Source organism: Tympanuchus pallidicinctus, unplaced genomic scaffold, assembly GCF_026119805.1.
Source record: "Tympanuchus pallidicinctus isolate F22 unplaced genomic scaffold, pur_lepc_1.0 scaffold8, whole genome shotgun sequence".
Classification (NCBI taxonomy): Eukaryota; Metazoa; Chordata; class Aves; order Galliformes; family Phasianidae; genus Tympanuchus; species Tympanuchus pallidicinctus.
In genome coordinates, this window is record NW_026294802.1 from 25,455,978 (window position 1) to 25,483,872 (window position 27,895).

Here is a 27,895-nt window from a genome sequence, read left to right on the forward strand (position 1 = left end):
TGTGTGTGTGTGTGTTAAACCATATGTTTAACTACTTGTAAAGGAGAATGTGAACAATGTTGTACTTATTCCCTGCTTTTAGACCAGGTACAGTTGGAAGATTTCTCTTAAAGCATAAACTCCCAGAAAATTATCGAAGGTACTAAATATAATACTAAATGCAGGGAAAAGGAGAGGAACTGCTTTTCTTCATTGAAACTGGTTTATTATTTGTCACTTGAATTCTCCAGTACAGATTTTGCTCTCAAGGTTTAAAAAAAAACTTTTGTTCAAGAATTCCCTGCTCAAGCATCTAAATGAGGTGGGAAATCGGTTTCAAATCTTTAATCTTTGTTAAGGTCGTAGTTTTCTGTTTGGGAAACTGTCTGCAAAATGCATTAATACATGTCTCAACAGTAGTAAGACATTTACTAAAGCCTATTAGAAGAAGCAGCCATATCAGTTTGTGAACTTCATGGATTTTAAACATAAATGCAATGAAAAAAAACACTATGAAGATAACCTGATAACTTACTGAAAAACAACATAGCAGTTTTGCTCAATTCCTTCTTCTCAAGGAAATTGCAATGTTCAAAATAATACATGTTAAAAATGGTACATTTAAGGGAGGCATGTTACTGCAAACTGATACAGAAACATCAAAGATATTAGAAGATGTACTCCAGAGTCAATATTGACCGACAAACAGCAAAATTAGTTTGAACATTACTTCAGAATTCAAGGAATGCAGTGTTAAAATTCTGTCTCAATACAAGTTTTTAAAAATAGTCTTTGCATTTAAAACTGCATTAGATTATTACTTTTAGTAGTATTTGTACTTAATGCCAATTGGTTGAATCCTACATCTTTCTACAAGTGATTTTCCAAAGCAAAACAAAGGTTTGTATAAAGGCTTGTATTACAGAATGCATTCTGATTTTGATTTAATGAAGTACAGAGAAAAAGAATGTTGTTTTGTGCCATGCTATGAAACAATGAAGAGTATTGTTGTGAAATAAATTCATGCTATTCATACATTTGATTCTTATTTTGTATGCAAGTAAAAATAAGCTTCCCTGAAAAAATGAGTTCTAAATGACTTTCTGGACAGCCTGGTCTAGTATTAAAAGTGGAGGTTGGTGGCCCTGCGTGTGGCAGGGAGGTTGAAGATTTGTGAGCCTTGAAGTCCCTTCCAATCCTAGCCATTCTGTGATTCTGTGATTCTGTGACTTTGGGATGATTGGCAGCATGTAAATATTCAGTATTCTAACACATCAACATATCTTCATTACATACAAAGGTTCCTTTTTATCAGTTAAGGAGTTTTCCATAATTAAATTATTATAGAGAAAAGACAGAATATATTATGGCTGTGCTACGCTTCCACCAGAGGTACTAGGAAAGGTGGGGATGGTAGAGGATAACAATGTTAATTTTAAAATCAAGCACTAGCTAGCATTCAAAATTTTTCTTCACATTATCTTGTAAAAATAAATGGAAATTGGCATCTCTTAAAAAAAGAACGCCTCCTTTCCCTTAGTTTTGCCACATGCAAAATAAATACATAGCATTGTGACTTGATAATACCTATTGGCTTCAGCTGCCACAGAATTCAAAGGGACTTCTATGGTGCACAGAACCCTGCAGAACTGTTTAATCCCTTACAAGACAAATGTTTGCATACATTTTATTATGTTACAAAATAAAATAACCGTTTGAGTTAATTCTGCATTGATTTAGCAAATATTACACGTTTAGACAATTGGTACTTGACTTGATATATTGATTACTCATAACTGCATCAGGCACTAACTTGATTAAGACAGTAAAAAGAGCTATAATATAAGCAGCAAGACTGTTCTCTCTTTCACGTAATACAGCACATCACTGTTATGCAATACATTTCAGATGCATCCAGACAATACTAATACTGAGTATAAAGGCTCTTAAACAGTCTTCCCCGGGTTTATTTATCTGAGCAAGATTCTTATATATCTATATTTGTTTTGAAACCCATATATGAAGAAGACAAAATGTGTACTTGGGGAAAACTGTACTTATCTGACATTTTGGAGATAACATGAAAGTGTTAATAAAGGTTGCCTTAAGTTTTGTAAATATACTAAATTCCTTAGTTCAATTTCAATAGAAAATTAAAGTTTTCTCTCACTCCTTATCAGTAATCAGTATTTAAGTGCTGTTCAAAACAGCTACAGTTTGGTACAAAGGTACAAATAATTTCTATTAAAAAAATTAGCTTAAAAAAAAAATCCAGTTATTTGTTCTGATGATCAATTTCTCTTACCTTCTGCAGAAAGACCTTGGACATTTACACCTCTGGCTGCCAGAAAGCTGAGGCAGACATCAACATTCTCAATCTGCAATATGAACATAAATAACAAGCAGCGTAAGACTATTTGACAAAATGTACTAAAGTGTAGGGGAAAAAAAAAAAAGAAATGTCCTAGGAATGAATACTTTACATTCACTGCATTCTACAGCTCTTTACCAAAGTTTAACAAGAATGATTACTCCTAATTAGGGACCTGATATAAAGCTTTCATTGTCCACTTTGCTGCTTAAAAACAATTCATAAATGCCCGATCCAGAATGGCATGCTGGCAAATCAGCAACCCATCTACTTAACATAAAACTGGATTTGATACACTGCAAACAAACAGCAATGAAAGCATCCATAGAGAGTTAAACACTGAACATATGTTTAGAGAAGTGGGTGAGTTAGCTGAAAAACGAAATCAAAAGCATCCAACAAATGTTTTAGCAAAGGTATTTCCCTGAGATGATGTAGAACTTTGTGAAGATTATGTCAGAGCAATGTTTTATTTTCCTTTTCTTTTTAAATATCATTCTAAATAATTTTAACTTATTTAAAGATTATATATCTCTAAAAAGTGCTTGCTTATTAAAAGATATGTTGCTGATTTCAGTTGATTGTTTAGATGAATTTTACAGTTGCCACACAGTTTAAGGAAAGAGAAGAAGAAAACTTAGCCCAAATGTAGACCGATAAAAGGATCAAACTTCTGTCTTTACAATGACTAGTCACAGTATTAATGCTTTTCAGCTTTGTACATTTCAGATTAGGGAGCAGAATGTTCCAAAAGGTTCATTTGAATGACCATCCCTGACTGATTTCCCAGACGCTTTCAGGATGTATGAAGCAAATATAAGGGTAAAACCTCTCAACTAACAACTTTATATGGCTCAATATATTCTTATCTACTCAAAATTATGCTATGTGGAGCAGTGTCCTATGTCAAGTGCCTTACACGGACCTGATTTAAAACTATATTTTTTAGGTTGAAGGATTTTTTTATTTTAAGTAATTGGGATCACAGAAATAAAAAGTTTAACAATATAATTAAAATACCTATTGTCATTGGGAAACATTAAAAGAAACAAGCACCAAGCACCACACCCATAAACCTGCAGTAGATCAAGTCCATGCTATTTTGTTTTAATGTTCACATGTTTCACAATATCTCGTTATCATCAGTTTTCAGCCCTCATAGCATGAGGCTTAAATTCACTCCTTGACTAAAAAGTATTTGATCGTTGACAGTATCTTTCCTAACCTGAGAGAAAGGCCTTTTATTATGGCTGTCTTTCTATGATAGCACTTCTACACTTATCCTCAGCGAATACTATTAGATAAAAGGAATAGAAACATTATTTTTAACAGTGACCCTTGAAATATATATTATGAGTTTACACAGACTTTCTTGACCCACAGATACTACTTATAAACATAAGCATCTGCAAAGCTCTTAGATATTGCTTGTTAAGCACAACAAACTCCAAAACATTAGTAACCATATCTTTAAAAAAGTATTTTCCTACACTTAACTTATTTCTAATGACATACTACCATTTATAGGAAATAATAAGCAATCTCTCTCCTAGATCAATTAAAAAAAGTAATTACAACTCTGCTGCTAATTGTAATTAAAGTTACTCTTATGTTGGGATTCACCATAAAACTTTCTTCAATCAGCTTGGCAGCATTCACTTATTTGTACAGCTGGAATAGTGGAACAACTGTCATAAAAATCAATGGGATTATTCCAGTTCTGGTCAAGCAATGTAAATGCAGTTCCTCAGGCATTAACTCTGTGATTCTCTTATATGTTTATGTAGTTTCACATCATGAAAATAAATAAACAAATAGTCCGATAGATAAACAAACTAGGTCATTTCATAAAGGGCAATGATGTGATACACCTAAGTGAGTTGAAAGTAGGCTGCATCAAAAATAGGAAGATCGACTTCTTCCTCACCTCCTCCTTCTCCTCCCAGGTGTGGAGCCCTGCTGCTGCCAGCTCGTCTGATCTTCAATGATTCTCTGAGCACACCAGGAGCTCGCTCAGCACACAGAACCCACCCAGCAAAGAAAGCAATCATTTTTTAGTCACTCCAGTTTCCCATGCAGACTGATGAGCACAGGCATCAGAGGAGGAAAGGGTGCGTCCAAGCCTGAGTAAGGCATAGTTTGGGGAGGAGAGGGCAGACGAGGAGGAGGGACAGGAAGATTAAACCACTCCTGACAGCAACGGCAAGAAAATGAGCTGGCTCAGCCCTGACCTCCAACTACACCCATGGATCAGTCATGAAAATAATACGCATGATGAGGATAGCTTTGCTCGACCTTTAAAAAAGGTCAACTACACAAGAAAACAATTTGAATGGAAATTTTCCTGTCTTGAAGAATTTAACAGAAGTGAAGATTTCTTTGGATATAAGCTATATAACTGTGTCTCTTTGAACTTTCGGATCAACCATAATGCAGAATGAACTACTTCAAAGATGGGAAATTTTGCTCTACCTACCACTTAATACTGGGAATCAAATGAGAAAAAAAAACAGGACCAGAGTCAGTAGTGACCACATCCAAATATCCAAACCAATGTTTCCTAGCAGACCTGCTAGCGTAACAAACATTTTTCATAATTGACATGTATTCTCTGTCATACTTCAGGAGACTATTAACTATAAACAAAACCTTATTTTCTACGTACTACAGTACATAGTACATATATATACCACAGTACATAGTATTATGTAAAGTACTAATACTATGAAAACATCTCAATAGCTATCTGCAATACTAAATATTTAGTAAATAATAAGCCAAAACCTTACCATACGCTTAGGATGAAAAATATTCTATAGAAATGGCTCCTGGTTAGTTTACATGTCAGCATCTACTGTATATGTCTTTGAAGTCACATTTCTTAAACCTGCTGACAAATCTAGTCATCATTACTAGCACTGATGACTCAATATACTGAAAACTACAAAGCAAATTCTGTTTTGCCTCATAGTTCACCCAGAGAACTCTAATAGAAACCCTGAGTCCAAAATCATTCCTCTTGGTGGTGCTGTATGAAGTAATAGCAGAAGCCAACTTTCAGACAATTGACTGTGGTTGCAGTATTAGCCTTATAATGAAGTCTTCTTTTGGTTTGTGAATAGAGCAAGTCTGGCGTGGCAGTTCACAGTCACACAGCACACAGAAAATGTCAGAACATAACTCTTGCAGTCAGTTTTCTGATAATAACTGCAGTTACTTACAACTCTCAGAATCTATTAGGAGATTCAGTGAAACATCTATTAATACATTTCTGGATCATTTTCACTTTCTTTCCTTTCCAGAAGAAGCTTTCTAGAAGAAGTTACCCTTAATCTTGTCCCATTTTAAAGCTTTCAGTACGTCTATAAATGCTGCTTTAATTACCTACTTCTTGCTTTCGCAAACCACAGTTATTCTTTGAACTCAAACCCCAGAAATACCAAACACTTTTTATTCAAACTTACACACAGATGAGAGTAATTTTTCAATCACAAAAGCTCTAAGAGATTTCAAGCAGCTTCCAGTCAATACTGTTTCAATCAAGAGTGGTATGAATCCCTGAAGTCCATGTTTATTTAAGTAGTTAGTGGTGGCATTATTATGAGCTGGGTTAAATTCTTCATAGTGCTAACACTGCACATACAGAAGTCTACCTGCTAATATATCAAGGACTATGGATTTTGCTTTGTTACTCTTCACATAGACACCAGACAGATTTCATGATGTATGCCCACAATTTTGTAATGAATTTTGCTTCCAAAAATTTTGCATCCATTCACAACAGAGATGATGTTCCCCATTAGTGCAAGCAGCATCATCAGAATTATGATGTAGATCATCCCAGTACAGAATTCAAGTTAAACAGATTCAAAATCCAATGTACCAAAAGATAGAAAGTAAATCAAAAGTGCAAATTTGCTTGTACAGCTAAATATTGCCAAGATCAGGCTATCGCTGAACAGTTTTTCACTATCAATCCAAAATATTTTTTGTTCCAAGTCCCTTATTTTATAATCTCAACTCAAAAGACTGGAAGATATGAATAACAGATTTGCCACATTAAAAATGTTAAAACAGAATAGGGAAATTAGTACCACTTCCTTGACATGTAGATTTGTCCACCTACTTATTCAATTAACCATTTTGAAAGTCAGTTGCTACTACATGAGATTGCTTTTCAGAGGCAAACAAAACTATCACCTCTGATTGTATAATCACTTCCTTTTCAAAGCTGAAGAATAATTTGCCCTGTTCTGAAAGGTGGCTTCAACTTCATAGGTGCAGAGAAACTGCTAAGAAGATAATGATTTAGGAATCAAGATATTGGAGAATCATCAGCTAGATATAATACTATTGGATGCTAATTAGATTAAGGCTACTACATTATGTTTATACAGTATTTAGCTATTTTTGTAAATCAAATCCTTTAAATATTGTTTATAGACACAGCATTATGAAAAAAATTCATCTGAAATACTTACACCGTAAATACTACTGGATCCCAGGATATTTCTACGCCCACATTTTAAAGGATAATCTTTTAAATGATTTATATACAAATAAGCAGCAATAGCACAACTGCATACTATTATTACATTATATGGCATATAAAGAAGACACGTCTCAAATCTTCTGTAATACACTGCATACTATAGTCTTAGGTAATCTGCTTTTGACCTGTAGGTATTTGAAATTTTACTGATAGATATAAATGACTAAACCAGACTTTGGGACTTGCGTGTAGATGAACAGTAGCACTTAATACCCAGAAGTCAGCAGACTTACAGGAAGAGATCATTTGTGGGATTGTGCTCACCAGTGACTCAACATATAGAACATGTCTACTTATTATAATTATTTTTGCTGTTACCAAGATTAGCTTTCATCTCTTTTGTCTGGCAGAAAACACTTTCTTCACTTCCAGCATCAATTTAATTGTGGGATACTCAGAAGACAAGTAATGATGACTAATACAGCAGGACGTTTTCCTGTATTTGTAAGAAGCTCTGAAAAATATCTTGGTTTGACTAATTGTTTTTAAGTTTATGACAGTACAGTTTAGGAGAACTAATAGACACAGATGCGAGTTGCCATTTGCCTGCTTCTAGCAGGATTTGTCACCCTGGAGAACAAGATGCATTTTAACAGTGTTTTTATACCTACATGCTACTAAATCTCTCATTATTTTTGCACAAAAATAAAACAGTACTTCCTGTAAGCAAGAACTTAATTCCACACTAACAATGCATGTGCTTTAAACTTCTGAATCACAATACACAGCCCCAGATAAAACCTTGTAAAGAGTTTGACCTATAGAAGTTTTACTGATTACAGCTGCTGACGGCTGATTACAGATGGACATGGAAAGTGTCACAGAACCCCAGAAAGCCACATACATACTCACCATAAACAGTTCAGTACGTGCTGTGGGGTGAGGCTTTCTTTTTTTCTTTTTTTCTTTCTTTCATTATTGATTTTATCAATATTGATACCAATAATGAGAAGAAGTAATTTCAGATTAACTATGACAGATACTATTTCTAATGTATTCCAAATACACTTCATTTTAGATATCTATCTAAATTTCCCCAGAGTGACTTAAGAGCTGTGTTTCACTCTTTTTTTATTCCTACGGATCCTCATCTCTAAGATCCAGAGAGATCAATGGATTCAAATGTATTGTCACAACACAGCTCGCCCTCATTCCATGAAGTACTCATAGAGTTAAAAACAAATTTAAAAAACCCAGTAACAACAAAAAAAAACCAACTCAGGCTACGCAGAGAGCATCTTGGACTCTTGAGTATTAACAGTACTGATGACTAAACTGAAAAATGGAAAAGCAGATCCACTCTGTCTGACTATAATATGTGTGGAGTATGGAAGAGGACACATGAGCTTTCAAATTTCGGCTACTGGCTTAGTCTTAGTTTAATTTTAGTTCTAGTCTTAGTTGTGGGTTGTATAAAGAACAGAGGTTCAAGCAAGCAACCAAGACATTTTCATGCCTAGATAAAAGCATTTTGGTCCACACTTGAGCCAGGGGGAGTATGAAATTATCCATGAAGACTTAGTTATATGGAATGCTTTGGAGGACACTGAAAAATATTTTTAGGTGGACATGGCCTAGACTGTCATTACCGCTTACATAATGTGGTGCAGAATGAGAACTGGTCACCTATTTTCTCACAGATACTTAGTAAAAATGAAAAGTAAAAAGAAAAACAATTAAATAAAGAACTTCTAGAAGATCTTTTACTGAGTCAAATTTATAACCTTGTACAACCTGCTGCACCTAAAGCTGTTCTCAGGGACTGAGAAGCACAAGTTTATTTCACTTTCTGTTCTCAGCTGACTCATATGCTGTACATGGTCCAACTTGCTGACAATTCAGTTGTGGTGTGGGCAACACCTAGATTTTCAGTTTGTCTTGTAACTTTACTCCTTCATTATTATTATTACTATTACTATTATTTTAAAACCAGCTGGTTTTACTACTTTGTGTTCCTGTTCTGTCTCTCCTTAAAGTATAGGGCTAGAAACCTACAACAGCGATATGTATTTATATATATATATATTGCAGCTTTATACTGACATATTTTTATCTTCAGTTCTATCTCTAAGCTTGCTTATAAAAAGTAGACTTCATAAACCAGGCAGGTGGGCATTCATCTGTTTTGCTGTGTACAAAATTGACAAAGATCCAGTATTTTCTTCACCAAAAAAATGAACTATAATAACTCAAGTACTTCCTCTGTTTCATACAAGTGATAAGTGAAAACATTACATGCTATTCTACTTCACATCATGCTTTCACTGTATATATTTGCATTTACTATGATTATCGAAAGCTGCGTGTTGGGCCCAAATGCCCACTGCAAATAGCTGGTTTATTCTGAGGACATTCAGTATCATTCCAGATTAAAACAGGTACAGCAAAATGAATTACTCTGTTCATTGCCTTTATTGATCTCCCTACCCATTCTTCAAGTGCCCCATTCCCAACAGTTCTGGGAGGTAATTCTTAAATGACTGCAGAAATAATGGAGTGGTGAGGCACTAGACCATGCTGCCCAGAGAAGCTTTGGATATCCCATCCCTGGAGGCATCCGAGGCCACGACAGATGGGGCCCTGGGCAGCCTGATTGAGTGGAGGTGTTCCTGCCCATGGCAGGGGTTTAGAACCACATAATCTTTAGGACCCTTCCAACCCAAACCATTCTATGATTCTTAACAATATTCATGATTTAGAACTCTCTATTGTTCTTCACTTGAAAACAGATGTTTGACACACTTGAAGTTCTGCACACCTCTTAAGAAATTTTTAAAGGGTAATACAATACAATTAAAATATTAAAACTCCCTAATAACTTTGCATTGTGTGCATTTTGCAGGACAAAATTCACTGGTCCACCAAGAAGACAATACATAATTCTTTGACATATCATAAGATTTATTATAATTATTCTTAAAGTACCAATAAGTAACCTAGATCATCAAAAGAAAAACTTTATACGCCATACATTCCACTTAATTTACCTCAGCTGATGATATTCCTCTTACCTATATAAAACTGTCATGAAATTGTATTTACAAAATGTATGCAGTATTTTCACTATACTGTATTGGTTTATGTTATCCACAGTAGGTCACTCTTATGTATTCAAAGGAGAAGGTCCTGCTGGAAAAATAATTTGTTGCAAATGCACTTCTAGTATAGCTAGAAAAAAACAGGAGGGTATAAAGATTTTGAAAGGAACAATGGGAAATAAACACCTATGAGCTAACTTCACAAGTACTACAGTTGTACTGTAGCAAGCAGACTGGTTTCTTTCGATATTGCACAAGTCAAACTAGTTTAACAATCTGAATGTAAGGCATCTGCTTTCTTGTCTATTGTATATATACAGATGGGCATAGTTATTCATATATGTGTTAATATATTCACAGAATGGCTTGGGTTGGAAGGGATCATCCAGTTCCAACTCCCTACAGTGGGCAGGGCTGTCACCCACTAGATTAGGGCCTCAACCAACCTGATGTTGAACATATTCAGGGATGGGGCCTGCAGCTTCCCTGGGCAGCCGGTGCCACAATGCCTTTGAGTAAACAATTTCTTCCTAACATCTAATCTAAATCTCCTCTCTTTTAATTTAAAATAATTTCCCTTGCCCTATCATCATTAGACTCTGTAAAATGTTGGTCTCTCGCTTGTTTATAATCTCCCTTTAAGTAACAGAAGGAAAAATAACACCCATTCCTACTAAAAGATTATGGCTTTTGAATGAAACTGTCGAAGCTTCACGCTTACATCAAGATTTCCTGCAAATTAACTGCATGTGTTATTAAGAAAATAATTAGTGTCACTATGACTACACATGAGAAGAGCAGAGAATACTGGCACATACATATCTCACTCTGAAAGCAACACCTCCTTTTTATTACCATGGAAACTACAACAGATAAAGAGACTACAACACTATTTGATAGAGCAAATTCTCAGCTTGTACAAAATGTTATTTTACAACAGTCACCACCATTAGCTGTGCACTGTTATTAGCAATGAACAAGAGCCCACGTGCTGTGCTTGTAGCATCCTCACTGTCACCATCACCACTGCTGAAATGCACCACCCACAGCCTCACTGTGCTGCTCACATCTACTGTTTGGTCTTCATAAACATCTAGCTAGTGTCAGTGAACATCAAATCATTTTTTCCATATGGAGGAATTTAGTGTCACACTACTGCTTGACATGCTCTTCCATGTCAGATGCCATTTTGTCAGGCTGCCCCTCAACTGCCATCTGTCGCATGACAACAATGTCTAACAGAATATTAGTGGGAAGGTTCCAAATCTATTGCCACATCACCAACATCCACCTCCGATGTCACGGGCCAAGATAAAATAGGAGGTACTGCTTTTGAAACTTTTGAAGACTCTTTCCAAACCATGAAGAAAATGGTATCAGAAAATATGTGACGCAGAGTAACTGACATTGACTCTACTGAAAAACATCTTCAATATCAAGATTTATTAGTCTTTGTGCAAGCTGCTTGTATGGCAGGCTGAATGTAGCACTACACCCTTGACCTGCAACTACTGAAAACGGGAGAAATTTGCCATGAATATTTGGTTTACCATGATACAGAACTCAAATGAAATGAAGAAAGTTGAAACTAAAGGAAATTGAGAGATAGTCAACTCTCCAACAAAAAAGAAGAGAAACTTAGAAATCATATTATTTCTTGTTCTGATTGTTAATTTCCCATGAGTTTCTGAGGTGATAGTTCACGGCAAGACATTTTTGTTACTGTACTGGAAGACTACGTTAAGTTTCAGAGGGTGGTGTAAATTTGAAAACCCACCCTGGTGAAACAGGTGTTAGTGGTCCTGCTGGGAGATATTAAGTGTGTTCTGCTGACTTGCTGTTGCACGTGGCCAGTTACCTCACCCAGATGCAAGGGACATTCCATTTTTCTGTGGAAATTATTGTATGTTTCAGAGTGTTAAGCAAAATCCACTGACACGTATACAGATTCAGCTTGTTTTCTAATAAACTTGTGACTTGCTGTAAAAAAATTTAAGGAGCATTTAATGAAAATAGCTATCAGTGATCTGTGTAACAACAATCCAAAAAAGTGTTCCAAACACAGCATTGACCATATTAGCAAATTGAAAAGTGATTTACTGGAGGCATTTGGGGAGAATTTTACCTTAGAGTATAATAACTACTGGTATGTAAAAGGCCTCCCAGGCAAAAATTTTTAGGAAATGATGCTGAAGTTATTTAATTAGGTTTTTTTGTTTGTTTTATTTTGTTTTGTTCTTTGAGAAAAGGACAGTGGTGTTATTTAAAACTGAAATACCTTCCACTTCCTTTTTTTAACAAGTATGATGGAACACGTACACCAAATTCTTCTAGTATGCACTCCAGACACGAAACATGAACAGTAAAGTCAGAAATGTAAAGGAAATTAATGTCCCAAATACTTGGAGAATTCAACAGGCATATGTACTGACCTGCTGATAAAAGAATGTATGAGGTCATTATAAAGGTTAGAGTATGAGCTGGGTGTGTATTGATTTCAAGAAAATACAAAAATGGGAAATGGATTCCTTTTAGAATATATTGCTGTCAATACTGTCTAGAATATTGAAGTGACAGCTGGTGTTCCAGATATTTTACGTTGCCCCTAATCTGATGCTTTGAAAGCTTGGAGTGAATGAGAGGTAATGTCAAATGCAAGTTGTTTGCTGTTTCTTGTATTAGTATATATCAACAATCAATTTGTTAATTTAGATACTCTATGATTCTAATAAAGCTTTTATTTAATTTTTAAGATGTCCAAACATGATTATGAACATCTGTTGACCATTTAATACATTAAAACAAACAAATACAAACCTACAAACCCCCCAAAACAATTAAGACAATACAGAATTTTCCTCTGCTTATCTGCAGTGGTACATTCTTGCTTTATCTTTCTTTTTTACTCTTTCTTCTTTCTGTGTTTTATCCTACATTTGCTCCACCAGAGTCTCTACAATAGCCACTACAGCAGAAACTGTATTTTGCAGAACACAAAATACGGTGACCATATGTGAAGTGATTTTGTGCTGCTGTGAGAGAAACAGTGAGTAGAAAGTGTTGGATTTTTGGTTGGAACACAGCGTTGGACTTGGCCCTGATTAAGCTCCTGGCTCTGGGTTCAGAAAGCCATTGAAGAGTATTTCATCATCTTGCACAAATTTCTTAGGAACCTAAAATATGACTCCACGGCAGCCAGTATCAAAGGAAAAGTCTAGGCAAGAATTCTCTTCTAAGGTCTCAGAGTAACACCGTATCTTAGTGCTCCAACCTCCACAGACACGTGGCCATGAACACTGTGAAAGATCCCTGTACATGAACTAAGAAAGCAAAACTGAAGATAAATGCTACCCTAGGAGGACATTTTTTAACATAATGATAAAGGGGACTCTGTTCAAACATAGTGTTTGTGTTTTTTGTTTGTTTGTTTGTTTGTTTGTTTTAAGCAAACTATCACTCTAGCAAGCATGTCTACAACTTCTTTTTCAGTTATGCAATGCTTCTGAGTCAGCAAGGTGCCAGTGTCTAAATATTTATGGAGCGTGGCAGCTTCAGAAAATTAGAGGGCAGTGTGAAAATGCACACTTCTCTAAAACAGAGTAGTTTCTCTCCATTAGTTCAAAAGAGAGTCTACAACAGAGCATTCATTTACTACATTTAATCAAACCTATGAAAGCATTCCAGTTCTCTCCTTCAGCACTATTTAGTGTATAGCAACTTCATTTAGCTCATCAAAAAAGGCAGCTTTTACAAGTAAAGGCTAGTAAAACAAGTAAAGTTACTGACAGTGAAGGAATGAACTCTGTCAAAGATAAGAAAATGTATAAACTATGGGGCATTTCAGTGCATCTCTTGAGTTCTGCAAATGGAGTCCATCCTGTTGGACTTCATGCTTTCTAACCACATTACACTCTTGACTATAGAAGAAGCTATAGTGCTGCAGCATGTGAGGGAAAGACTACAAGAATTGGGTATCTTCTGATCTTTTAATTTCATAAACATTCTGATGTTTTTCTTAGATATACTTTTAATATTACCTTGAAAATATATTTATAGAAAGTTCAGCTAATCAGAATAACAGTGACACAACTATTTGTTAATGAAGACCTCTGAAAGTACAGACTAGAGGTTTCTGTACATCGAAAGTTATGTGGCTGGTCTTCCTATAGGAACCAGAAGTTCCTGGAACAGGAACAGGAACCCAGGGGAACTATGCAGGAAACAATATAACACACCACCAATTTTCCTGTATGTTTAGTCTAAATCTTAAGGTAAAAAACCTCAAAAGAAAGAAAAAAAATGATGAATTAATACCACATTCTAATTAAACAAGAAATCGTTAAAAACTATAGGTATAGATCATATGGTTGAAAAAATCTTATGAAAGATTCAGGCTTTCATTTTGACTAGTGGACCAGTGCACCTGTGCACTGTAATTTATACCGTTTGGTATAATATAAAAATAAATATTAGGGCTAAATATATATTAATATGCTCATACACATGCTACTTAATTATCTATTTCTTGATATATGATCATACACATGGGAAATGTTTTCCAAATTCTTCACAAGATCTTGTGTTTTGCATATCAGTCAAGAAAAATATAAGCACCTACAAGGCAATGGGATATCTGCTCTTACATTCAGTAGGACGAGGATTTCTCTTGAATTCTTAACCAAAGCTATAATAGAAACAGCAGAAATACTTGAGCCTGTAAAAGGTCTGAACAAATATTGCTTGTCATTTCACTTCCAGTTGTAGCCAATGAAGAGTGAAGTGTTAGAGGAAGTAGTATTATAAATAATTACCCAAGTGTTTTCAAGTTATAAAATATAGTCAATACTATCTGAAAAACAAGCATTTCCTGGGATTTGGAGGGGCCACATATCTTCAAATAGGTTAATTTATAAAATGTAGCAGTATCAATCTTTCAAAACTGTTTATGCTAAGAAATCCTAACAGAGACCTCATATACACAAGATCTGCGAAGACACCCTGGTACATATGTTTGCTGTGAACTGGGGTTGCTGATTTGTCTATAAACTAAGTGAAAACTTCTATAAAAAAGCTAACTTAAAGTCATTATTGGGAGGAATTACTGAACAAGTCTGTGAATGACAAGCCAAAGATAACATAAGACTGGGAGCAACCTATGTGCGCAGATAGAATACACAGAAGTGTAGCCTTCTAACTTTGTGACCTATTATTTATTTCTCATGCAAACAGGTCTCAGTACTGAAGTGTGCAAACCCCGAGATAAAGAAAATTCTTATGGTTATTTTTTCCATAGAGAGAAATGTTGATGGTATACCCCCCCCCCATTGTAATTCCAGATAAACTTGGAAAAATCAAGTATGAATAATTCAAACAAGGTTCCAATTAGCTAGCAGCACAAGCCTAAAGAAAACATATTAATATTATTTATTATAATAGAAATAAAGATGGCCAAAAGCTAACAGTTAAAATGTGAACATATTTGTATTTCAGAAAGACCTCTCAAATTCAACTTCATGGACTTCACAGGTTTTATCGAGGATTCCACCAGAAAGAATCGTTAAGAACCACATACACAAACAGATACACTGCCTTGATAGCAGCTCTTCAAAAAGCAGAAGTAGCTTTTGATCAGTTTGCGAGGTTGAATATAATCAAGTCCTCACAAAAAAGTGTATCTTAGATTGACTCTGAAACTGTACCCTGCCTGGACTAATTCATATCCAAACACCAAGCCAACTTAAAATAAGTTCAACTTTAAAAAGTATTGCTCTGATTTATGTCATAAGATCATCTGTTGATCATATGGTCAGCAGATTCCTCAGGCCGGGAGTGTTTTAAATAATTCATACACATCAGAAAGCTGCCAAACAGATTACTGTACTTGTACTGTTTATTTATACTGAAACAAAAAAGTACTGTATTCTAACAATTTGTGTACTAAGTTTCAGGTCAAAGTGGATTTAAACAGAATTTACATTTTAAAAAAGAAGATTTTGTTAATATTTTAATTAACCTGAGAAAGAGTCTTTACATGAAAAGGGATTAGCTAATGCTATTGAAATAAGCAGCCATTGTCATATCTTGCCTATTTTATTATTAGCTTAAGCCAGTTTACCTTTGTGTACCTTAACAGTCTGTGATACGGTCATAAGCGCTAATAGGGTTTGCATTTAGAGTTGATATCAGAATTTAAGACCAGTTCAATATCACCAAGATGTTCACTAACACAGCATCAGGAAGGTGAAGCTATCTCAAGCTATTCCAGACTAGTCACATCCCCAGTCTTCTGACAGACAGGGATTGGGTAGAGATGGTTGGTAGAAAAGTAAGTGCAACGAAAGAAACACACCTATTCTGCACCAAGACTCATGGCTTTGTATAAGAATATAGGAGAAAGAATATGTTTTTTTCCCCTGAGAAATCCAGTATGTTTCATTATGTGGAAATAACAGTGATCACAACAGCGCATAAAAATATATACTGAAGAAGCATGCAAAGTGCTCTCTAATTTCCCTAATAAAGTAACTGTAGGTATTTGGGAAAAACAAGAGGAATGGAGACAGGAAATTTAGGCAGGGCCACTTTTTCTACCTCACACACCTCTCATACTGACACTCTCAGAAAGCAAATATTGACCTGATACACCATGGCTCTGAAGCAACAGTGAATATTAATAGCAATACGCCGTTGAGGAAAGGGATTTAAGTTGACAGGATTTGCAAAAGGGTTGAAAAAGGAGTGGGTTTACACCTGTGGATGTAATCAAAGAGCAAGGTTAGTTGGGTTTGTGCGCATAAAATTCAGTGAGTTTGAATATGGTAACTGCAAAAGGCACTTAAAAAATAATCAAGAAGATTGGACATTCTTTCCATGAAACAGGCTATCACTTAGCTATTGCAGCTCCTCTTAAGCAAAGATGAGAGGCAGAATGAGAAAATACTCTAAAATATTCTGAGAAAATGATCTGGACTGATCATATTAGTGTAATTATACACCTACTTTCTGTTCTTTCCTCTGATCTTCTAACACTGCAGTCATTTTGTTTTGAAAGTAGTGAAATATTGCTGAAAAGAAAACTCTGTCTGGCTTCAAGTTTTTGTATTTCTGTCTCCAACAGGAGAGCAGAGGGAGGTTATCAGGCCTTTTTGTATGAGATTGACAATTACAGTTACAGGATAGTTTTTGTTACCATGTCGGCTTGTAATTAGCACACTACATTGTTAGGACATTCTGTGGTACTTTATTCTCCTTTCTTCCAGTCTCTCTGCTATAGTGCCAAGTTTTGAAATACTGGATATACATAAGCTTAAACAAGATGATTCAGCATGGTTATCTAGGCATCATATACCACATAAAAATTCCAAAAGCTTCATAATTTGTTGGATATTATTTACAATAATTTTAAGCACATGTGAGAAGATGAGTGTATTTTGATCCTCCTCTCCTGCAGCGAAATTCACAACACAAACCCTGTTCCACTTCAACACTACTAGTTGCAATCTCTTCCCTTTTCCATTCATTACAGTATAAGCCACAACCCTCTTCCTCTTTATGTGTTGCATAACCAACAGCAGCTTACAGATGTTTGTGCATTTCCTGCACCTTCCATAAAACATCGAGGTGCTTTTTCCAGCCCAGCCAAATAAAAGAGAACAGTATTCCTACTTGCTGTACATCTTCGTGTATTATTTTCAGGTCTTGGTGTTCCAAGCTCAAAATTGTGTTCGTTTCTTCTTTTCTAAATTCAGTCCCTACTTACCCTAGGAGCAGAGAAAGTAGCTCTGGTAACTGTAGAGAAGTACAGATATACTTGACTGGTATGGATGTGCAGAAAACATAAAACTCACATAATGACAAAGGTCCCACAATCCCCCATTCATCAACGAGAGGCAGAGAGAGCAGCTTTAATGCCTTTCAATAAACTTCAAGAGAATAAAAATAGAGTTTTATCAAAACTACACAGAATACTTTGTATAGATGCTCCATGTGCACTACACACCAAAACATATGCCTATATAATTTCTTGAGAATCTTGCATTTTACTGAAGCTGCAGAATCTACTACTGATGCCATCTGGACATGGTCCTGGGCACTCTGCTCTAGCTGTCTCTGCTAGAGCAGCTGTTGCACCAGACAACCTCCAGAGGTGACTGCCAACCTCAACCATTCTGTGTTGCTCTGACAGGCAATGGCAAATTACCTTTGGAGAAAGATATATGAAGAATCTTCAGATTCTTCTTAACAGTTAAGAATACTCTTCTGCGAAAAGCCTACCACTCTGAAGGAATCCAAAATTCACAGACATACATAGATAACAAAAGAGTATAAGATAATCTAAGTAGAAATATTGTAAATAGAGTGGTCACGAAGTCTTTAAATAGAAGAAACTCCTCAACTATAATCATAACAGAACTGGCACTTTACCACATTTCCAAAATAATCAAGCACTTGATAAAAATCTAGAAAGCTGACAAAATCTCAAAATTACCAGAAAGTCTTGTTTGGATATGCTGTAAAAGAAAACTACTTCAGAGATTGTTTATTTTCTTGTAAGGCTTAAATATGCATTTTTGCTGTTCAGCTAAATATCACGCACTTCTCTATTTTTAAAACCAGTAAACATTCTAGACATTCCTAGTATTTATAGCATATTCTCCTTATAGAAGAAGATGAAAATACACCATCACGAAGCACACGTATTTACAATAATCGTGCTGCTGCTGTCCTGGGAAAGTGTATAACTAGAATCAATAAGTGCTTTCTAAAATGTGCATCGTAGTCAATTAGTGTGTATGCATTTGACATACGTGGTTATATTAAAACTTTTCAGTTCATTTCTATCAATTGAGCTTCCAGGGCCATTATTCATCATCTCTTTGTGTCATAAATATACATATGATAAATTATAAAACTTCAAGTAATGTTCAAATTACATTTTTGAGGGGAAAAAAACACAGAAAACTGAAGAGGAGGGAAAGCTGGGTGGGTGGAAATGGCAAGATTGCCAACTGCATCTTTTCAAAGAAAAAATAATTCAGAGTATATGTCAGTCACTAATATTTAAACATAAGTAACTCCAATGTTTCATTCTGCCAATGCAGTTGAACATCATGATGTTTTTGATCAAATTACATGCCTGACAAACATTGCTGAGGAACAGGGAGGTGAGTGAAAATGGGTATGCCTTGATGTCATGGAAGTACTGGAAGGCAGGGGAGTTCAAGAGATTGATTGGAGGAAAAGAAAAATTTTGAAGGCATTTTTCTTGTTTGTTTAAGGAAGAAAAAGATCTTTTTGTTTTCAGCAATCTTAGCCTACAGAAGCAGAATGCACATAAATCTAATTCTAGCCCTAATCAAGCAACCTTCAGCAAGCAAACCTAACCCTAGATGAACTTCTCAGTAGGTTTAATGAGATTGATACCATCACAATGTAAGTAATTCTCATGACACGACTATTTCATTAACATCTAGATGACTTATATTCATGTGACTCTACTCATTAATAGGACAAGGAATTTGTAAGTCTAAACAAGACGACTAATAACTGCATGTGATTTATTTATAATGAATAATGTACTTCTTCCAGTACAGAGAAATAAGAACCAAGATGTGTTCCTGTGGCATTTTCTTTTATGACTTCAGAAAGTCAAAGGCAGACGACTTGGGGAAATATCCAGTTCACTGCCTGATGTAAGTGAGTAACTCTGAGCTGTTCTGTGAAGAGGGATTGTCATAAAATCTGTGGTTCTTTTAATGTTCTCAGATCTTCTCTGGATGTAAAGAGAAATGCTTGTTTCAGTGCAGAATAAAGAGGTCTAATAAAAAGCCAAACCAGAATCAAATCATGTAAAAAACAAAAGTGATTATTTGGTTGCTTTCTCCTCCTCTTTTCATGACTGCAACATCCTTTGGCAAGATTGATGAAGTTCTCTTTCATTAGCTTTCTCTCTCATGATAAAAGCCAGCTTACTCTATTTATCTGTGCAGCTCTCACACCATCTATGTAGTCACCCCAAAAGTACTGCCTCCTATTTATTTCCATGGAAACTACAACAGAGACAAAGAGTCCAATAACACTATTTGATAGAGCAAATTCTACACTTTTCTAGTGTAGAATTTGCTCTATCAAATAGTGTTAGGGACATAGTCCCTAACATCAGCCAATTTTCACCAGTGATTAAGAGAAGCCTGTATGCCCCACTCATAAAAATCTGCACCAGTAGAGGTGACCCACTGTTTCACAGCTGCTATGATGGCATAGTTGATAGGAAAATGTTGCCTGTGAAGTTTATTTTTCATTAATCTGAATAGATGAAAGTCAGAAGGTGACAAACCTAGACTCTAGGGTGGATGTAATAGGACTGTTCACCCAAGACTGGCAATGTGCTCCATGGTCTCCAAACTCGTATGAGACTTGGCATTATTGTGTTGCAAGAGAAAGGTTGTCTTTGTCTCTGGCTTGACTCTGGAAATTTGAGCCTTCAGCTTAGGCAGCATCATGATGTAGTGGTCAGTTGATGGTTTGTTCAGTTTCCAGGAAATCCAGAAGCATGACTCCTTCCCTCTTCCAAACAATAGGGCACCTCACTTCATGTGTTGAGAACTACATCTTGAACTTACTCTTAAATGGGAGTTCACATGTCTTTACTCCATGGACTGCCATTTTGACTCTGGCCTGTAGTGCTGACACCACATCTTACCACTGGTAATGATGTGATTCAGGAAGCTGCCACCTTCAGCCTTGTGTTGGTTCTATACATCCAGACAAACTGAATGCATACATACAGTATGCATACAACGTTCTTTCAGTTCCGGTGTGAGTATACGTGGGATGCACCTGACACAAACTTTGCAATATTACAACATTGCCACCAACATTTCCAATGTATTGAATCCAATATTCAGCTCCATACACAGTTCACTTTTTGTAATCCACTGATTCGGGCAGAAGAGCAGATTGAGATGCTCCTCATTTTGTGTGACAGCTGTGCATGACTATCCAGAATGTGGCTTGTATTTCATGTCACTGTCACCACTGCTGCTCTCAGACAGCAGAAATAAGCTTTGGAGCCCTATAAATCTAGACAGCATTCCTAAATGGAAAGGTATCTTAGTAGTTACATTCCTATCATCAACCAGGGAAATTTTGGAGATTTCAATGGAATAGCCTGTTCGAACACTCAATAATAATTGTGCACACTCAGAAGCTATTTTGTTATATATTACACAGAATATTGCATGTACTGGCATGTGGCGAATGTGTTAAAGAAATTCTTCCCTAGAACAGGGCCGGTCACTCATTGAGGGAGTGGATATGGGGTTGGTTCTCAGACGGGATGTCTACAGTCTGAGCATGCCTAAGAAATGACAAGATTTTTCCAAGACAACTTCAGAAAGACAGAAGGCTCCTGGCTGCAGCAGCCTTGGAGACATCCCTTGGAATGCCAGTGAGGATACAGGTTAAATGCAAACCAAACTCAATGAGGAATCTCAAAAAGCATTCATAGTTAAGTCAAAAATGATCTACTTGAAAGTATCATCAGAAAGTGGGAACTCTGAAAACGTGTCACACTGAGAAGAGTCATTACTTCCAAAAGCATCTGCTTAGATAGTAGAGCTGAGTAAGTCTTGCAGGCTTCAATCCACAATGTCACTGTTCTAAGGAAAGAGAGAGTATTTGCCATTTGAGTGTTGCACCAATGGATTTTAAATTCACAGTGTCCAAAAAAGAATAGCACAAGGCTATTCTCTGCCAAACCATAAAAGCAGGATTCATAAGTGTAGGATTAAGCCATAACTAGAAACTTGGTAGGAGGGGGCCAAAGAACATATAAGCCACCTTGTTGTGACAAATTCTTGCTGAGTAGTGGGGAGTTTGATACTTCAGCCTGCTTATAAGGACCAAGGAAGAACTGTGTGCAAGGACAGGATCAGCTATTAGCGCAAAATGCCAGTTTTAGGCCACATGAGGTTATAGACAATATGGGCAGTTATCAAGAACAATGTTGAGCCCTTTGAACAACAAAAATAGACCAGACTCCAAATTAAATAACAGAAGCAGAAGTTAAATGTGGACTTTTAATTACAGCAGATCAGGGTCTACTCTGAAAATAAAGGATCTCTAAGATGGAGGAAGCCTATGAGAGAAAGTTTGGGTCGTAACACAATCATGACTACTCATCTTACGGCCAGGTCCTTTATAGAAAACCTGCCGAGTGAAAGTGAGGAGGGTAGAAATCTTAAAAAAGCAAATAGAAAGTGCAGGGAAAAAAATCCAGGGCTTTCTTCACTCAGCAGAAGTGAATGAAGTACTGCAAAGATAGAATTGGGACCCCAGAATCCTTGTAGATGGAACCAAAAGAAAGCAGTAAGAACCACCAAATACATCAAGATGAAGTTATCTCTTCATATATATTACAATTATATATTCCTTCATATACATATTCCCCTCATATATAGCTTCAGATATCTGATTTAGAACACACGTATTGCTAATACTATAGTCAGCACTGATGTTACTATCTCTTCGCTACAATGAATTTTACCAGTCAAAAAAATATCCCAGAGATCAGATAAGAAGGAGACCAAAATGGTTATGCAATCATAATTTCAGAGTATTTAGTCAGTGAATCACTACACAGGTGATGGCTCTCCTCAGTTACAGTGGTATTGTACAATGCAGCTTTCTTTGCTAAAGTACCAGAGAGAACAAGCCGCCCTGATGTGACATGTGGGGACAGCAGACTTCCAGGCTGTGATGAACTCATGCACTTAGAAGGCAGACAGCCCTAGAGGTAAGGCTGTCACCTTTGATGCAGTAAGGCTGCACATCCTCATTTCCAGGGTTTTCAACATCCTGAAGTGCTATATTTATCACAATATATACAAATACTGCAACAGTGCTATGAGCTGAACAACTGCCATTCACCTTTGAAATCTCGTGACAGAAGATCTTAAATTATTAAGATGCACATACAAACAGTAGGAGAGAAGTCTGAGAATGAAGTGTCAGGAGACTTACAGAGCAGAAGGTAACTCTGAGTTGATAAAGGAAATTCCCATGTTAGTTGTACACAAAAAGACAGAAAATAAGGCATTTGATCTGTGTTACCAGGAAGTTGACTAACAGGAGCAGAAATTACGATGATCAACATTTTTATGCCTGTATGCATGCTGTGTTGAAAAGCAGAAGTCCCTATGTACTCTTTTTGATGATGTACAAGTTAAAAACTTCCCTAGTAAAGTATGCATGTTCCCAATGTGGTCAAGCCAAGTAGCTGATGAGCCAAATGTAATAACACGATGGAAATCCCAGCAATGACAGCACAATAGCAAAATTCTATGCTGCAGCAAGTAAGGAGCTGCTCAAATGCAACAGGTGTAGGTATAGAAACAAAGGAAAAAAAAAATCTTACCCTGGAAAAGCACCAGGTACACAGGGATCTCCTGCAAGATACCCTTACTTCCACTACCAACCCCTAAATGAGGTCTAGGATCCTGGCTCCAGCCCTTCTGAGGTACACTGTGGTACACTGCATGCATCTGAGCTCCCCTGAGTTGGTCCTCCTTCCCACCATATGTTCAATCACTGGTTCAAGCTGTGACTTAGCATTTCCACTTCAGTGAATTACAACAATCTAGAATACAGATATACTGTCACTGGAAAAAGGATCTCATCTCTTTCTCTATTCCAGATCTGAATGTTCTCATCCAAATAAAAATAACCTTTCTTAGTTCCCTATGTGAGCAGAATTCTTAACCTTCCTCTGATCCTTTCTATGCAGTCCCTTATATAACACTTAGGTATATTCTTTGCTTTCCACTAAATAGTTCCGCTATGTTTTGACAACTTTTTTCTATGTACCACAGCTAAAACATGAGCTTTCCTACATGTAAACACTAGAAACCTCTCAGAGGAGCTCATATTTTAATTTTTACCATTTTTCTCTGGTTTTATTGAGAACATTTCCATAAACATACTGCAAACTTCTCATCTAAAAGTACTTTCATTTCTTCCCTTTTCAGAGCTACCCTATTATTGAAAACCAGATCTCCTTCCCTACCACAGAGGTTAGGGAAATGAGCCTTTGACTTTGTCCTGCCAACACTTCAAGATGCCAATCCTTTGGTGGTATTTTTTAACAGAGATCTGCCCCAGTAAAAGCCTTGTCCCCTCTCCAAGGCAAACTGCATCCCAAAAAAAGAGCCATCAACTCAGAAGACTCCATGTATATTTTTTTAATCTGATGAAGGACAATAGAAGTTCAACACACCTTTTTGTTCAGAATTGCCAGATGCTCCTGCAATATTACCTCAAGATTTAGATTTCATTATCCTAAATAACTATTTGGAAAAAAAAAAAAGAACTACTTTTCATCCCTTTTCCTTTTTGAATATAATAAATGAATCACTTACAAGCACAGACCTTTGGGAGATGAGAATCATAGCTTGTTCTGTATTTACCAGTTATTCTTTGTTTTCCATTCTTAAGGAGTTGTTAATGGCTTTTGTGTTCATCTCCAAGAAAAAGCTCATGAGTGATGCTTTCCTTCCAGTTCCATTCCAGGCAGCTTCTGTTTCAACCTACTGAAAAATCTTCCTGAAAATCTGCTAAGCATAATGGTACTCCCCTATTTTACAATGCAATACTTTTACTTCTCCTAGACTCAATTACATGGAATAGTGTACACTTTCATTGAAATACTTCAGGCTATTTACTTCATTTCTGAAACCTGCACACAAGCAGGCACTGCAGAAATACAGGAACTAGATTACTAACTTGTGTTCTGTTTCTTCATGCACACCAAACCTGCAAAGCTGACAAAACTCAAATCTCCCATTTCCTTTGTATTTTCAGAAGTCTCTCATAGTATCCAGTCACGAAATATGTGAAGACTCACTAATTGCCACACGGTGATAGCAAGAATGTAAACAAAAAGATGCCACTGGACTGCAAAATAAATGAGATGGGATTTGTTTTTAAAACTAATACAAAATTTTCAGTTGCAACAGCATATTTTTACACAGTCAACTTTCTATGTATACTTCTATGCCTCATGCTTGTGTGGGAGGCTCACCTGGAGCTGCTCAAGAGCATAGAAAGCATATAAGTTACTCTTACAAGAAAGTAATGCCAACAAGAAAGTTACGAGAAAGTTACAAGAAAGTAATGCCTTCTATTTATTTCCATGGAAACTACAAAAGATACAAAGATCATAATAATGCTATTTGAAAGAGCAAATTCTCAGCTACCAAATGCTATTTTTAATACAGTCACCACTATTAGCTATACATTTCCAGGAGTGACCAAGAGCCTGCATGCCTCAATCGTAAACTTTGTGTGCATTTGGAATATGCCTTGTCTTTCAAATTACTGTCGCCACTGCTAAAACGCACCACGTACTGCCTCATTGTGCTCACAGCCATTGTTTGGTCTCCATAAACATTCAGCAACTTTTGGATACTGTCAACCTGTGTTATTTTTTCCACACGGAGGTATTCAATGACACCTCATTGCTTCATGCGCTCTTTCCCGTCAGACGCCATTCTGTCAGACTGCCCTTCTGCTGCCATCTGTTACATGGCAACAAAAAGTAATGGAACATTGGTGGGAAGGTTCAACCTCTACTACCATACCACCAACATCTGCCTCTGACATCGTGGGCCAACATAACAAAACAAGAGGCACTGCTTTAAGAGGAGCTCTCACATTCAGGTAGCCAAAAAAACCCACAGACTGCATGAAGAGGTAACAGAAATAGTTCTGTAAAATTATGAAAGGAGGATAATGAAAGTGTCACCATAAAAAATTTTCAGTTTATCACTCTGGGTCTCCTGCATTTTCTCTGCCATCCCTATGATGGATCAAATTTGGTATTTTGTTTGGTTACTACATGTTTTATAGGATTTATTTAGAGATCAAATGCTGGCAATCTTCCAGTACGTTTTCAATATGTTCAGCAACAAAAAAATCTGAATTCATTCTTTTGGACCAGTAGATATGATAAATGTAAATACTTCACAATGTATTTTCTATCCGTTATATTTTCCTGCTTTTTCTAATGGTGTTGGGATTTTCAATAAAAATTAAAGAAACAGATGGCCTACAAATAAGCAGAAAGGAACAACCATTCTATTACATCAAAACATAAAACCTTGAAAGATTAGTAAAATAATAAGTATTCTAGGTTTCCTTAACCGATGAAGTTATGGAATAATTAATTAAAGGAAAAGATAGAAATGAATATGGCATTATTTCCACAAAAGGGTTTGAAAGTGATATAAAAAAAAGGCTCAAGTGCCATATTCCTCTTTGAGTGGAATAGCTGAGAAAAAAGAAAATGGCAGATTGTGTATGATACAGAAGACAGACAATGTATCCTGAAATTAATAGAATGCAAAATCCTTATTATAATACTTCATAGTAAATACCAAAATCATTTTACAACTGTGGGTTTATCCAGGAGAAGAAAGTCTCACCAGTTAATGACAATTAATGGGAAAGCTAACTATGCAGAAACTGAATACTGCTGGAGTTTACAGGTTATTATTTTCATAAACTTGGACCTCTGGAGCTGGTTTAACTGGTCTACAAGTTTTTCTGTATTGCTGCCAACGTGACAGGCAAGTGCAAGACACTGCAACAGATTTAACTAAAAGAAAACTAAAAGAAGCATTGGAAAAAAAAATAAGAAAAGATGTTTATGAATTAGGGTAGGTAACAGCTTAACTGAGATGTTTTAAAGATTATTTGAAAGATGAAATCAATGGCAAAAGGAAAGCAAAATACTGACTGAAACAGAATTGGGGGATACTGGTAGTGATTAATTATGAATTGATATAGATATCACCTACAGTGTAGATGAACATCAAGAATTCTCAGCAGTGGACAATTCATGTCAATATTCTCTAATTTAAGCCAATAAAATATGTTAGACATCACCTCCTGGAAAGGCTATCAAGTAACAGATAAGTACAGAAAACATTATTTCTTAATTATAAGTCATGAGAAAAGATCATGAAAACATATGTGAAAGAAGGGTAGTGGAATTTTTGAGGTTAATAAAGGAAAAGAATGAAATTAAGGCATTGAATGAATGGCTGTCATGCATAGGAATATTAATGAATTAATGGCTATCATGCATATAAAGTAGCGTGATTACTGCTGACATACTGACTGACATTCTAATTGTGACAGGACATAATTTTACATACTAGCAAATTTCAGATGTAAACTGACTTTGACCACTGCATTTATTTGTTTGTTTGTTTGTTTGTTTATTCATATCTTTGCGTGTTACAAATATCTAGGAGTTCACTGCCCCAGGGAGAAGAGACTTGGTTCATCACTGCCTAGTGGGCTAACATGACCTGAAAATGAGATAACAAGGCATCTTCTACTAGGTTATATGAGTGAACGATCCAAAGGAGACAAATGGAGAGCAGGTGCAATATCTGGGTTCTGAGAGAGGCTTTGAAAGCTGACAAATTTGAACTACTTTGCCTTCAGAACATTTTAAATTTCCTAGCTCGGTTGAAGAAATCAGCAGTACAAAACTGTTATTTCAAAGCATAGGAAAATAATCTGATCAGACACAGAGATAAAGCAATAAAGTGACTAAATCAAAAAAAGGGGAAAAAATATGTTATTTCTATCAAGTTGAAATGGGTAAAACTGATGCTTTAGCACTGTGCAAACACCAATCTGAGATGGTGTACAGGTGTGAGTGTTTGAGGGGCCCATTTGCAAGCCAAAGCACATGAGACAAAAACTCTGACCTGGCTGAGATCAGAGTTGGGTTTATGGGAGAGAGAAGATAGATGCAAAGAACCCTGCAGGTATTGCTGTAGCACAGGTATGCACTGATCATGCTTCCCCCATAACTGCAGTACAGAGAGATGAAATCCAGAATCACTGCATCTCATAAAGATTTACCTGCAAGAAGGGAAGATG

General features: G+C 36.2%; 1 protein-coding gene across 8 annotated transcripts in view; it reads right to left on the reverse strand.

Annotated features, from left to right (window-relative positions):
- The window catches only part of NAV3 (neuron navigator 3), a 524,389-nt gene that overhangs the window by 149,038 nt on the left and 347,456 nt on the right, over positions 1 to 27,895 (reverse strand). For all 8 annotated transcript variants that reach the window (XM_052668319.1, XM_052668318.1, XM_052668316.1 and 5 more), the window contains one exon: positions 2,285 to 2,357. In XM_052668319.1, the coding sequence (XP_052524279.1) occupies positions 2,285 to 2,357 (73 nt within the window). The remainder of the gene's footprint in view (positions 1 to 2,284; positions 2,358 to 27,895) is intronic.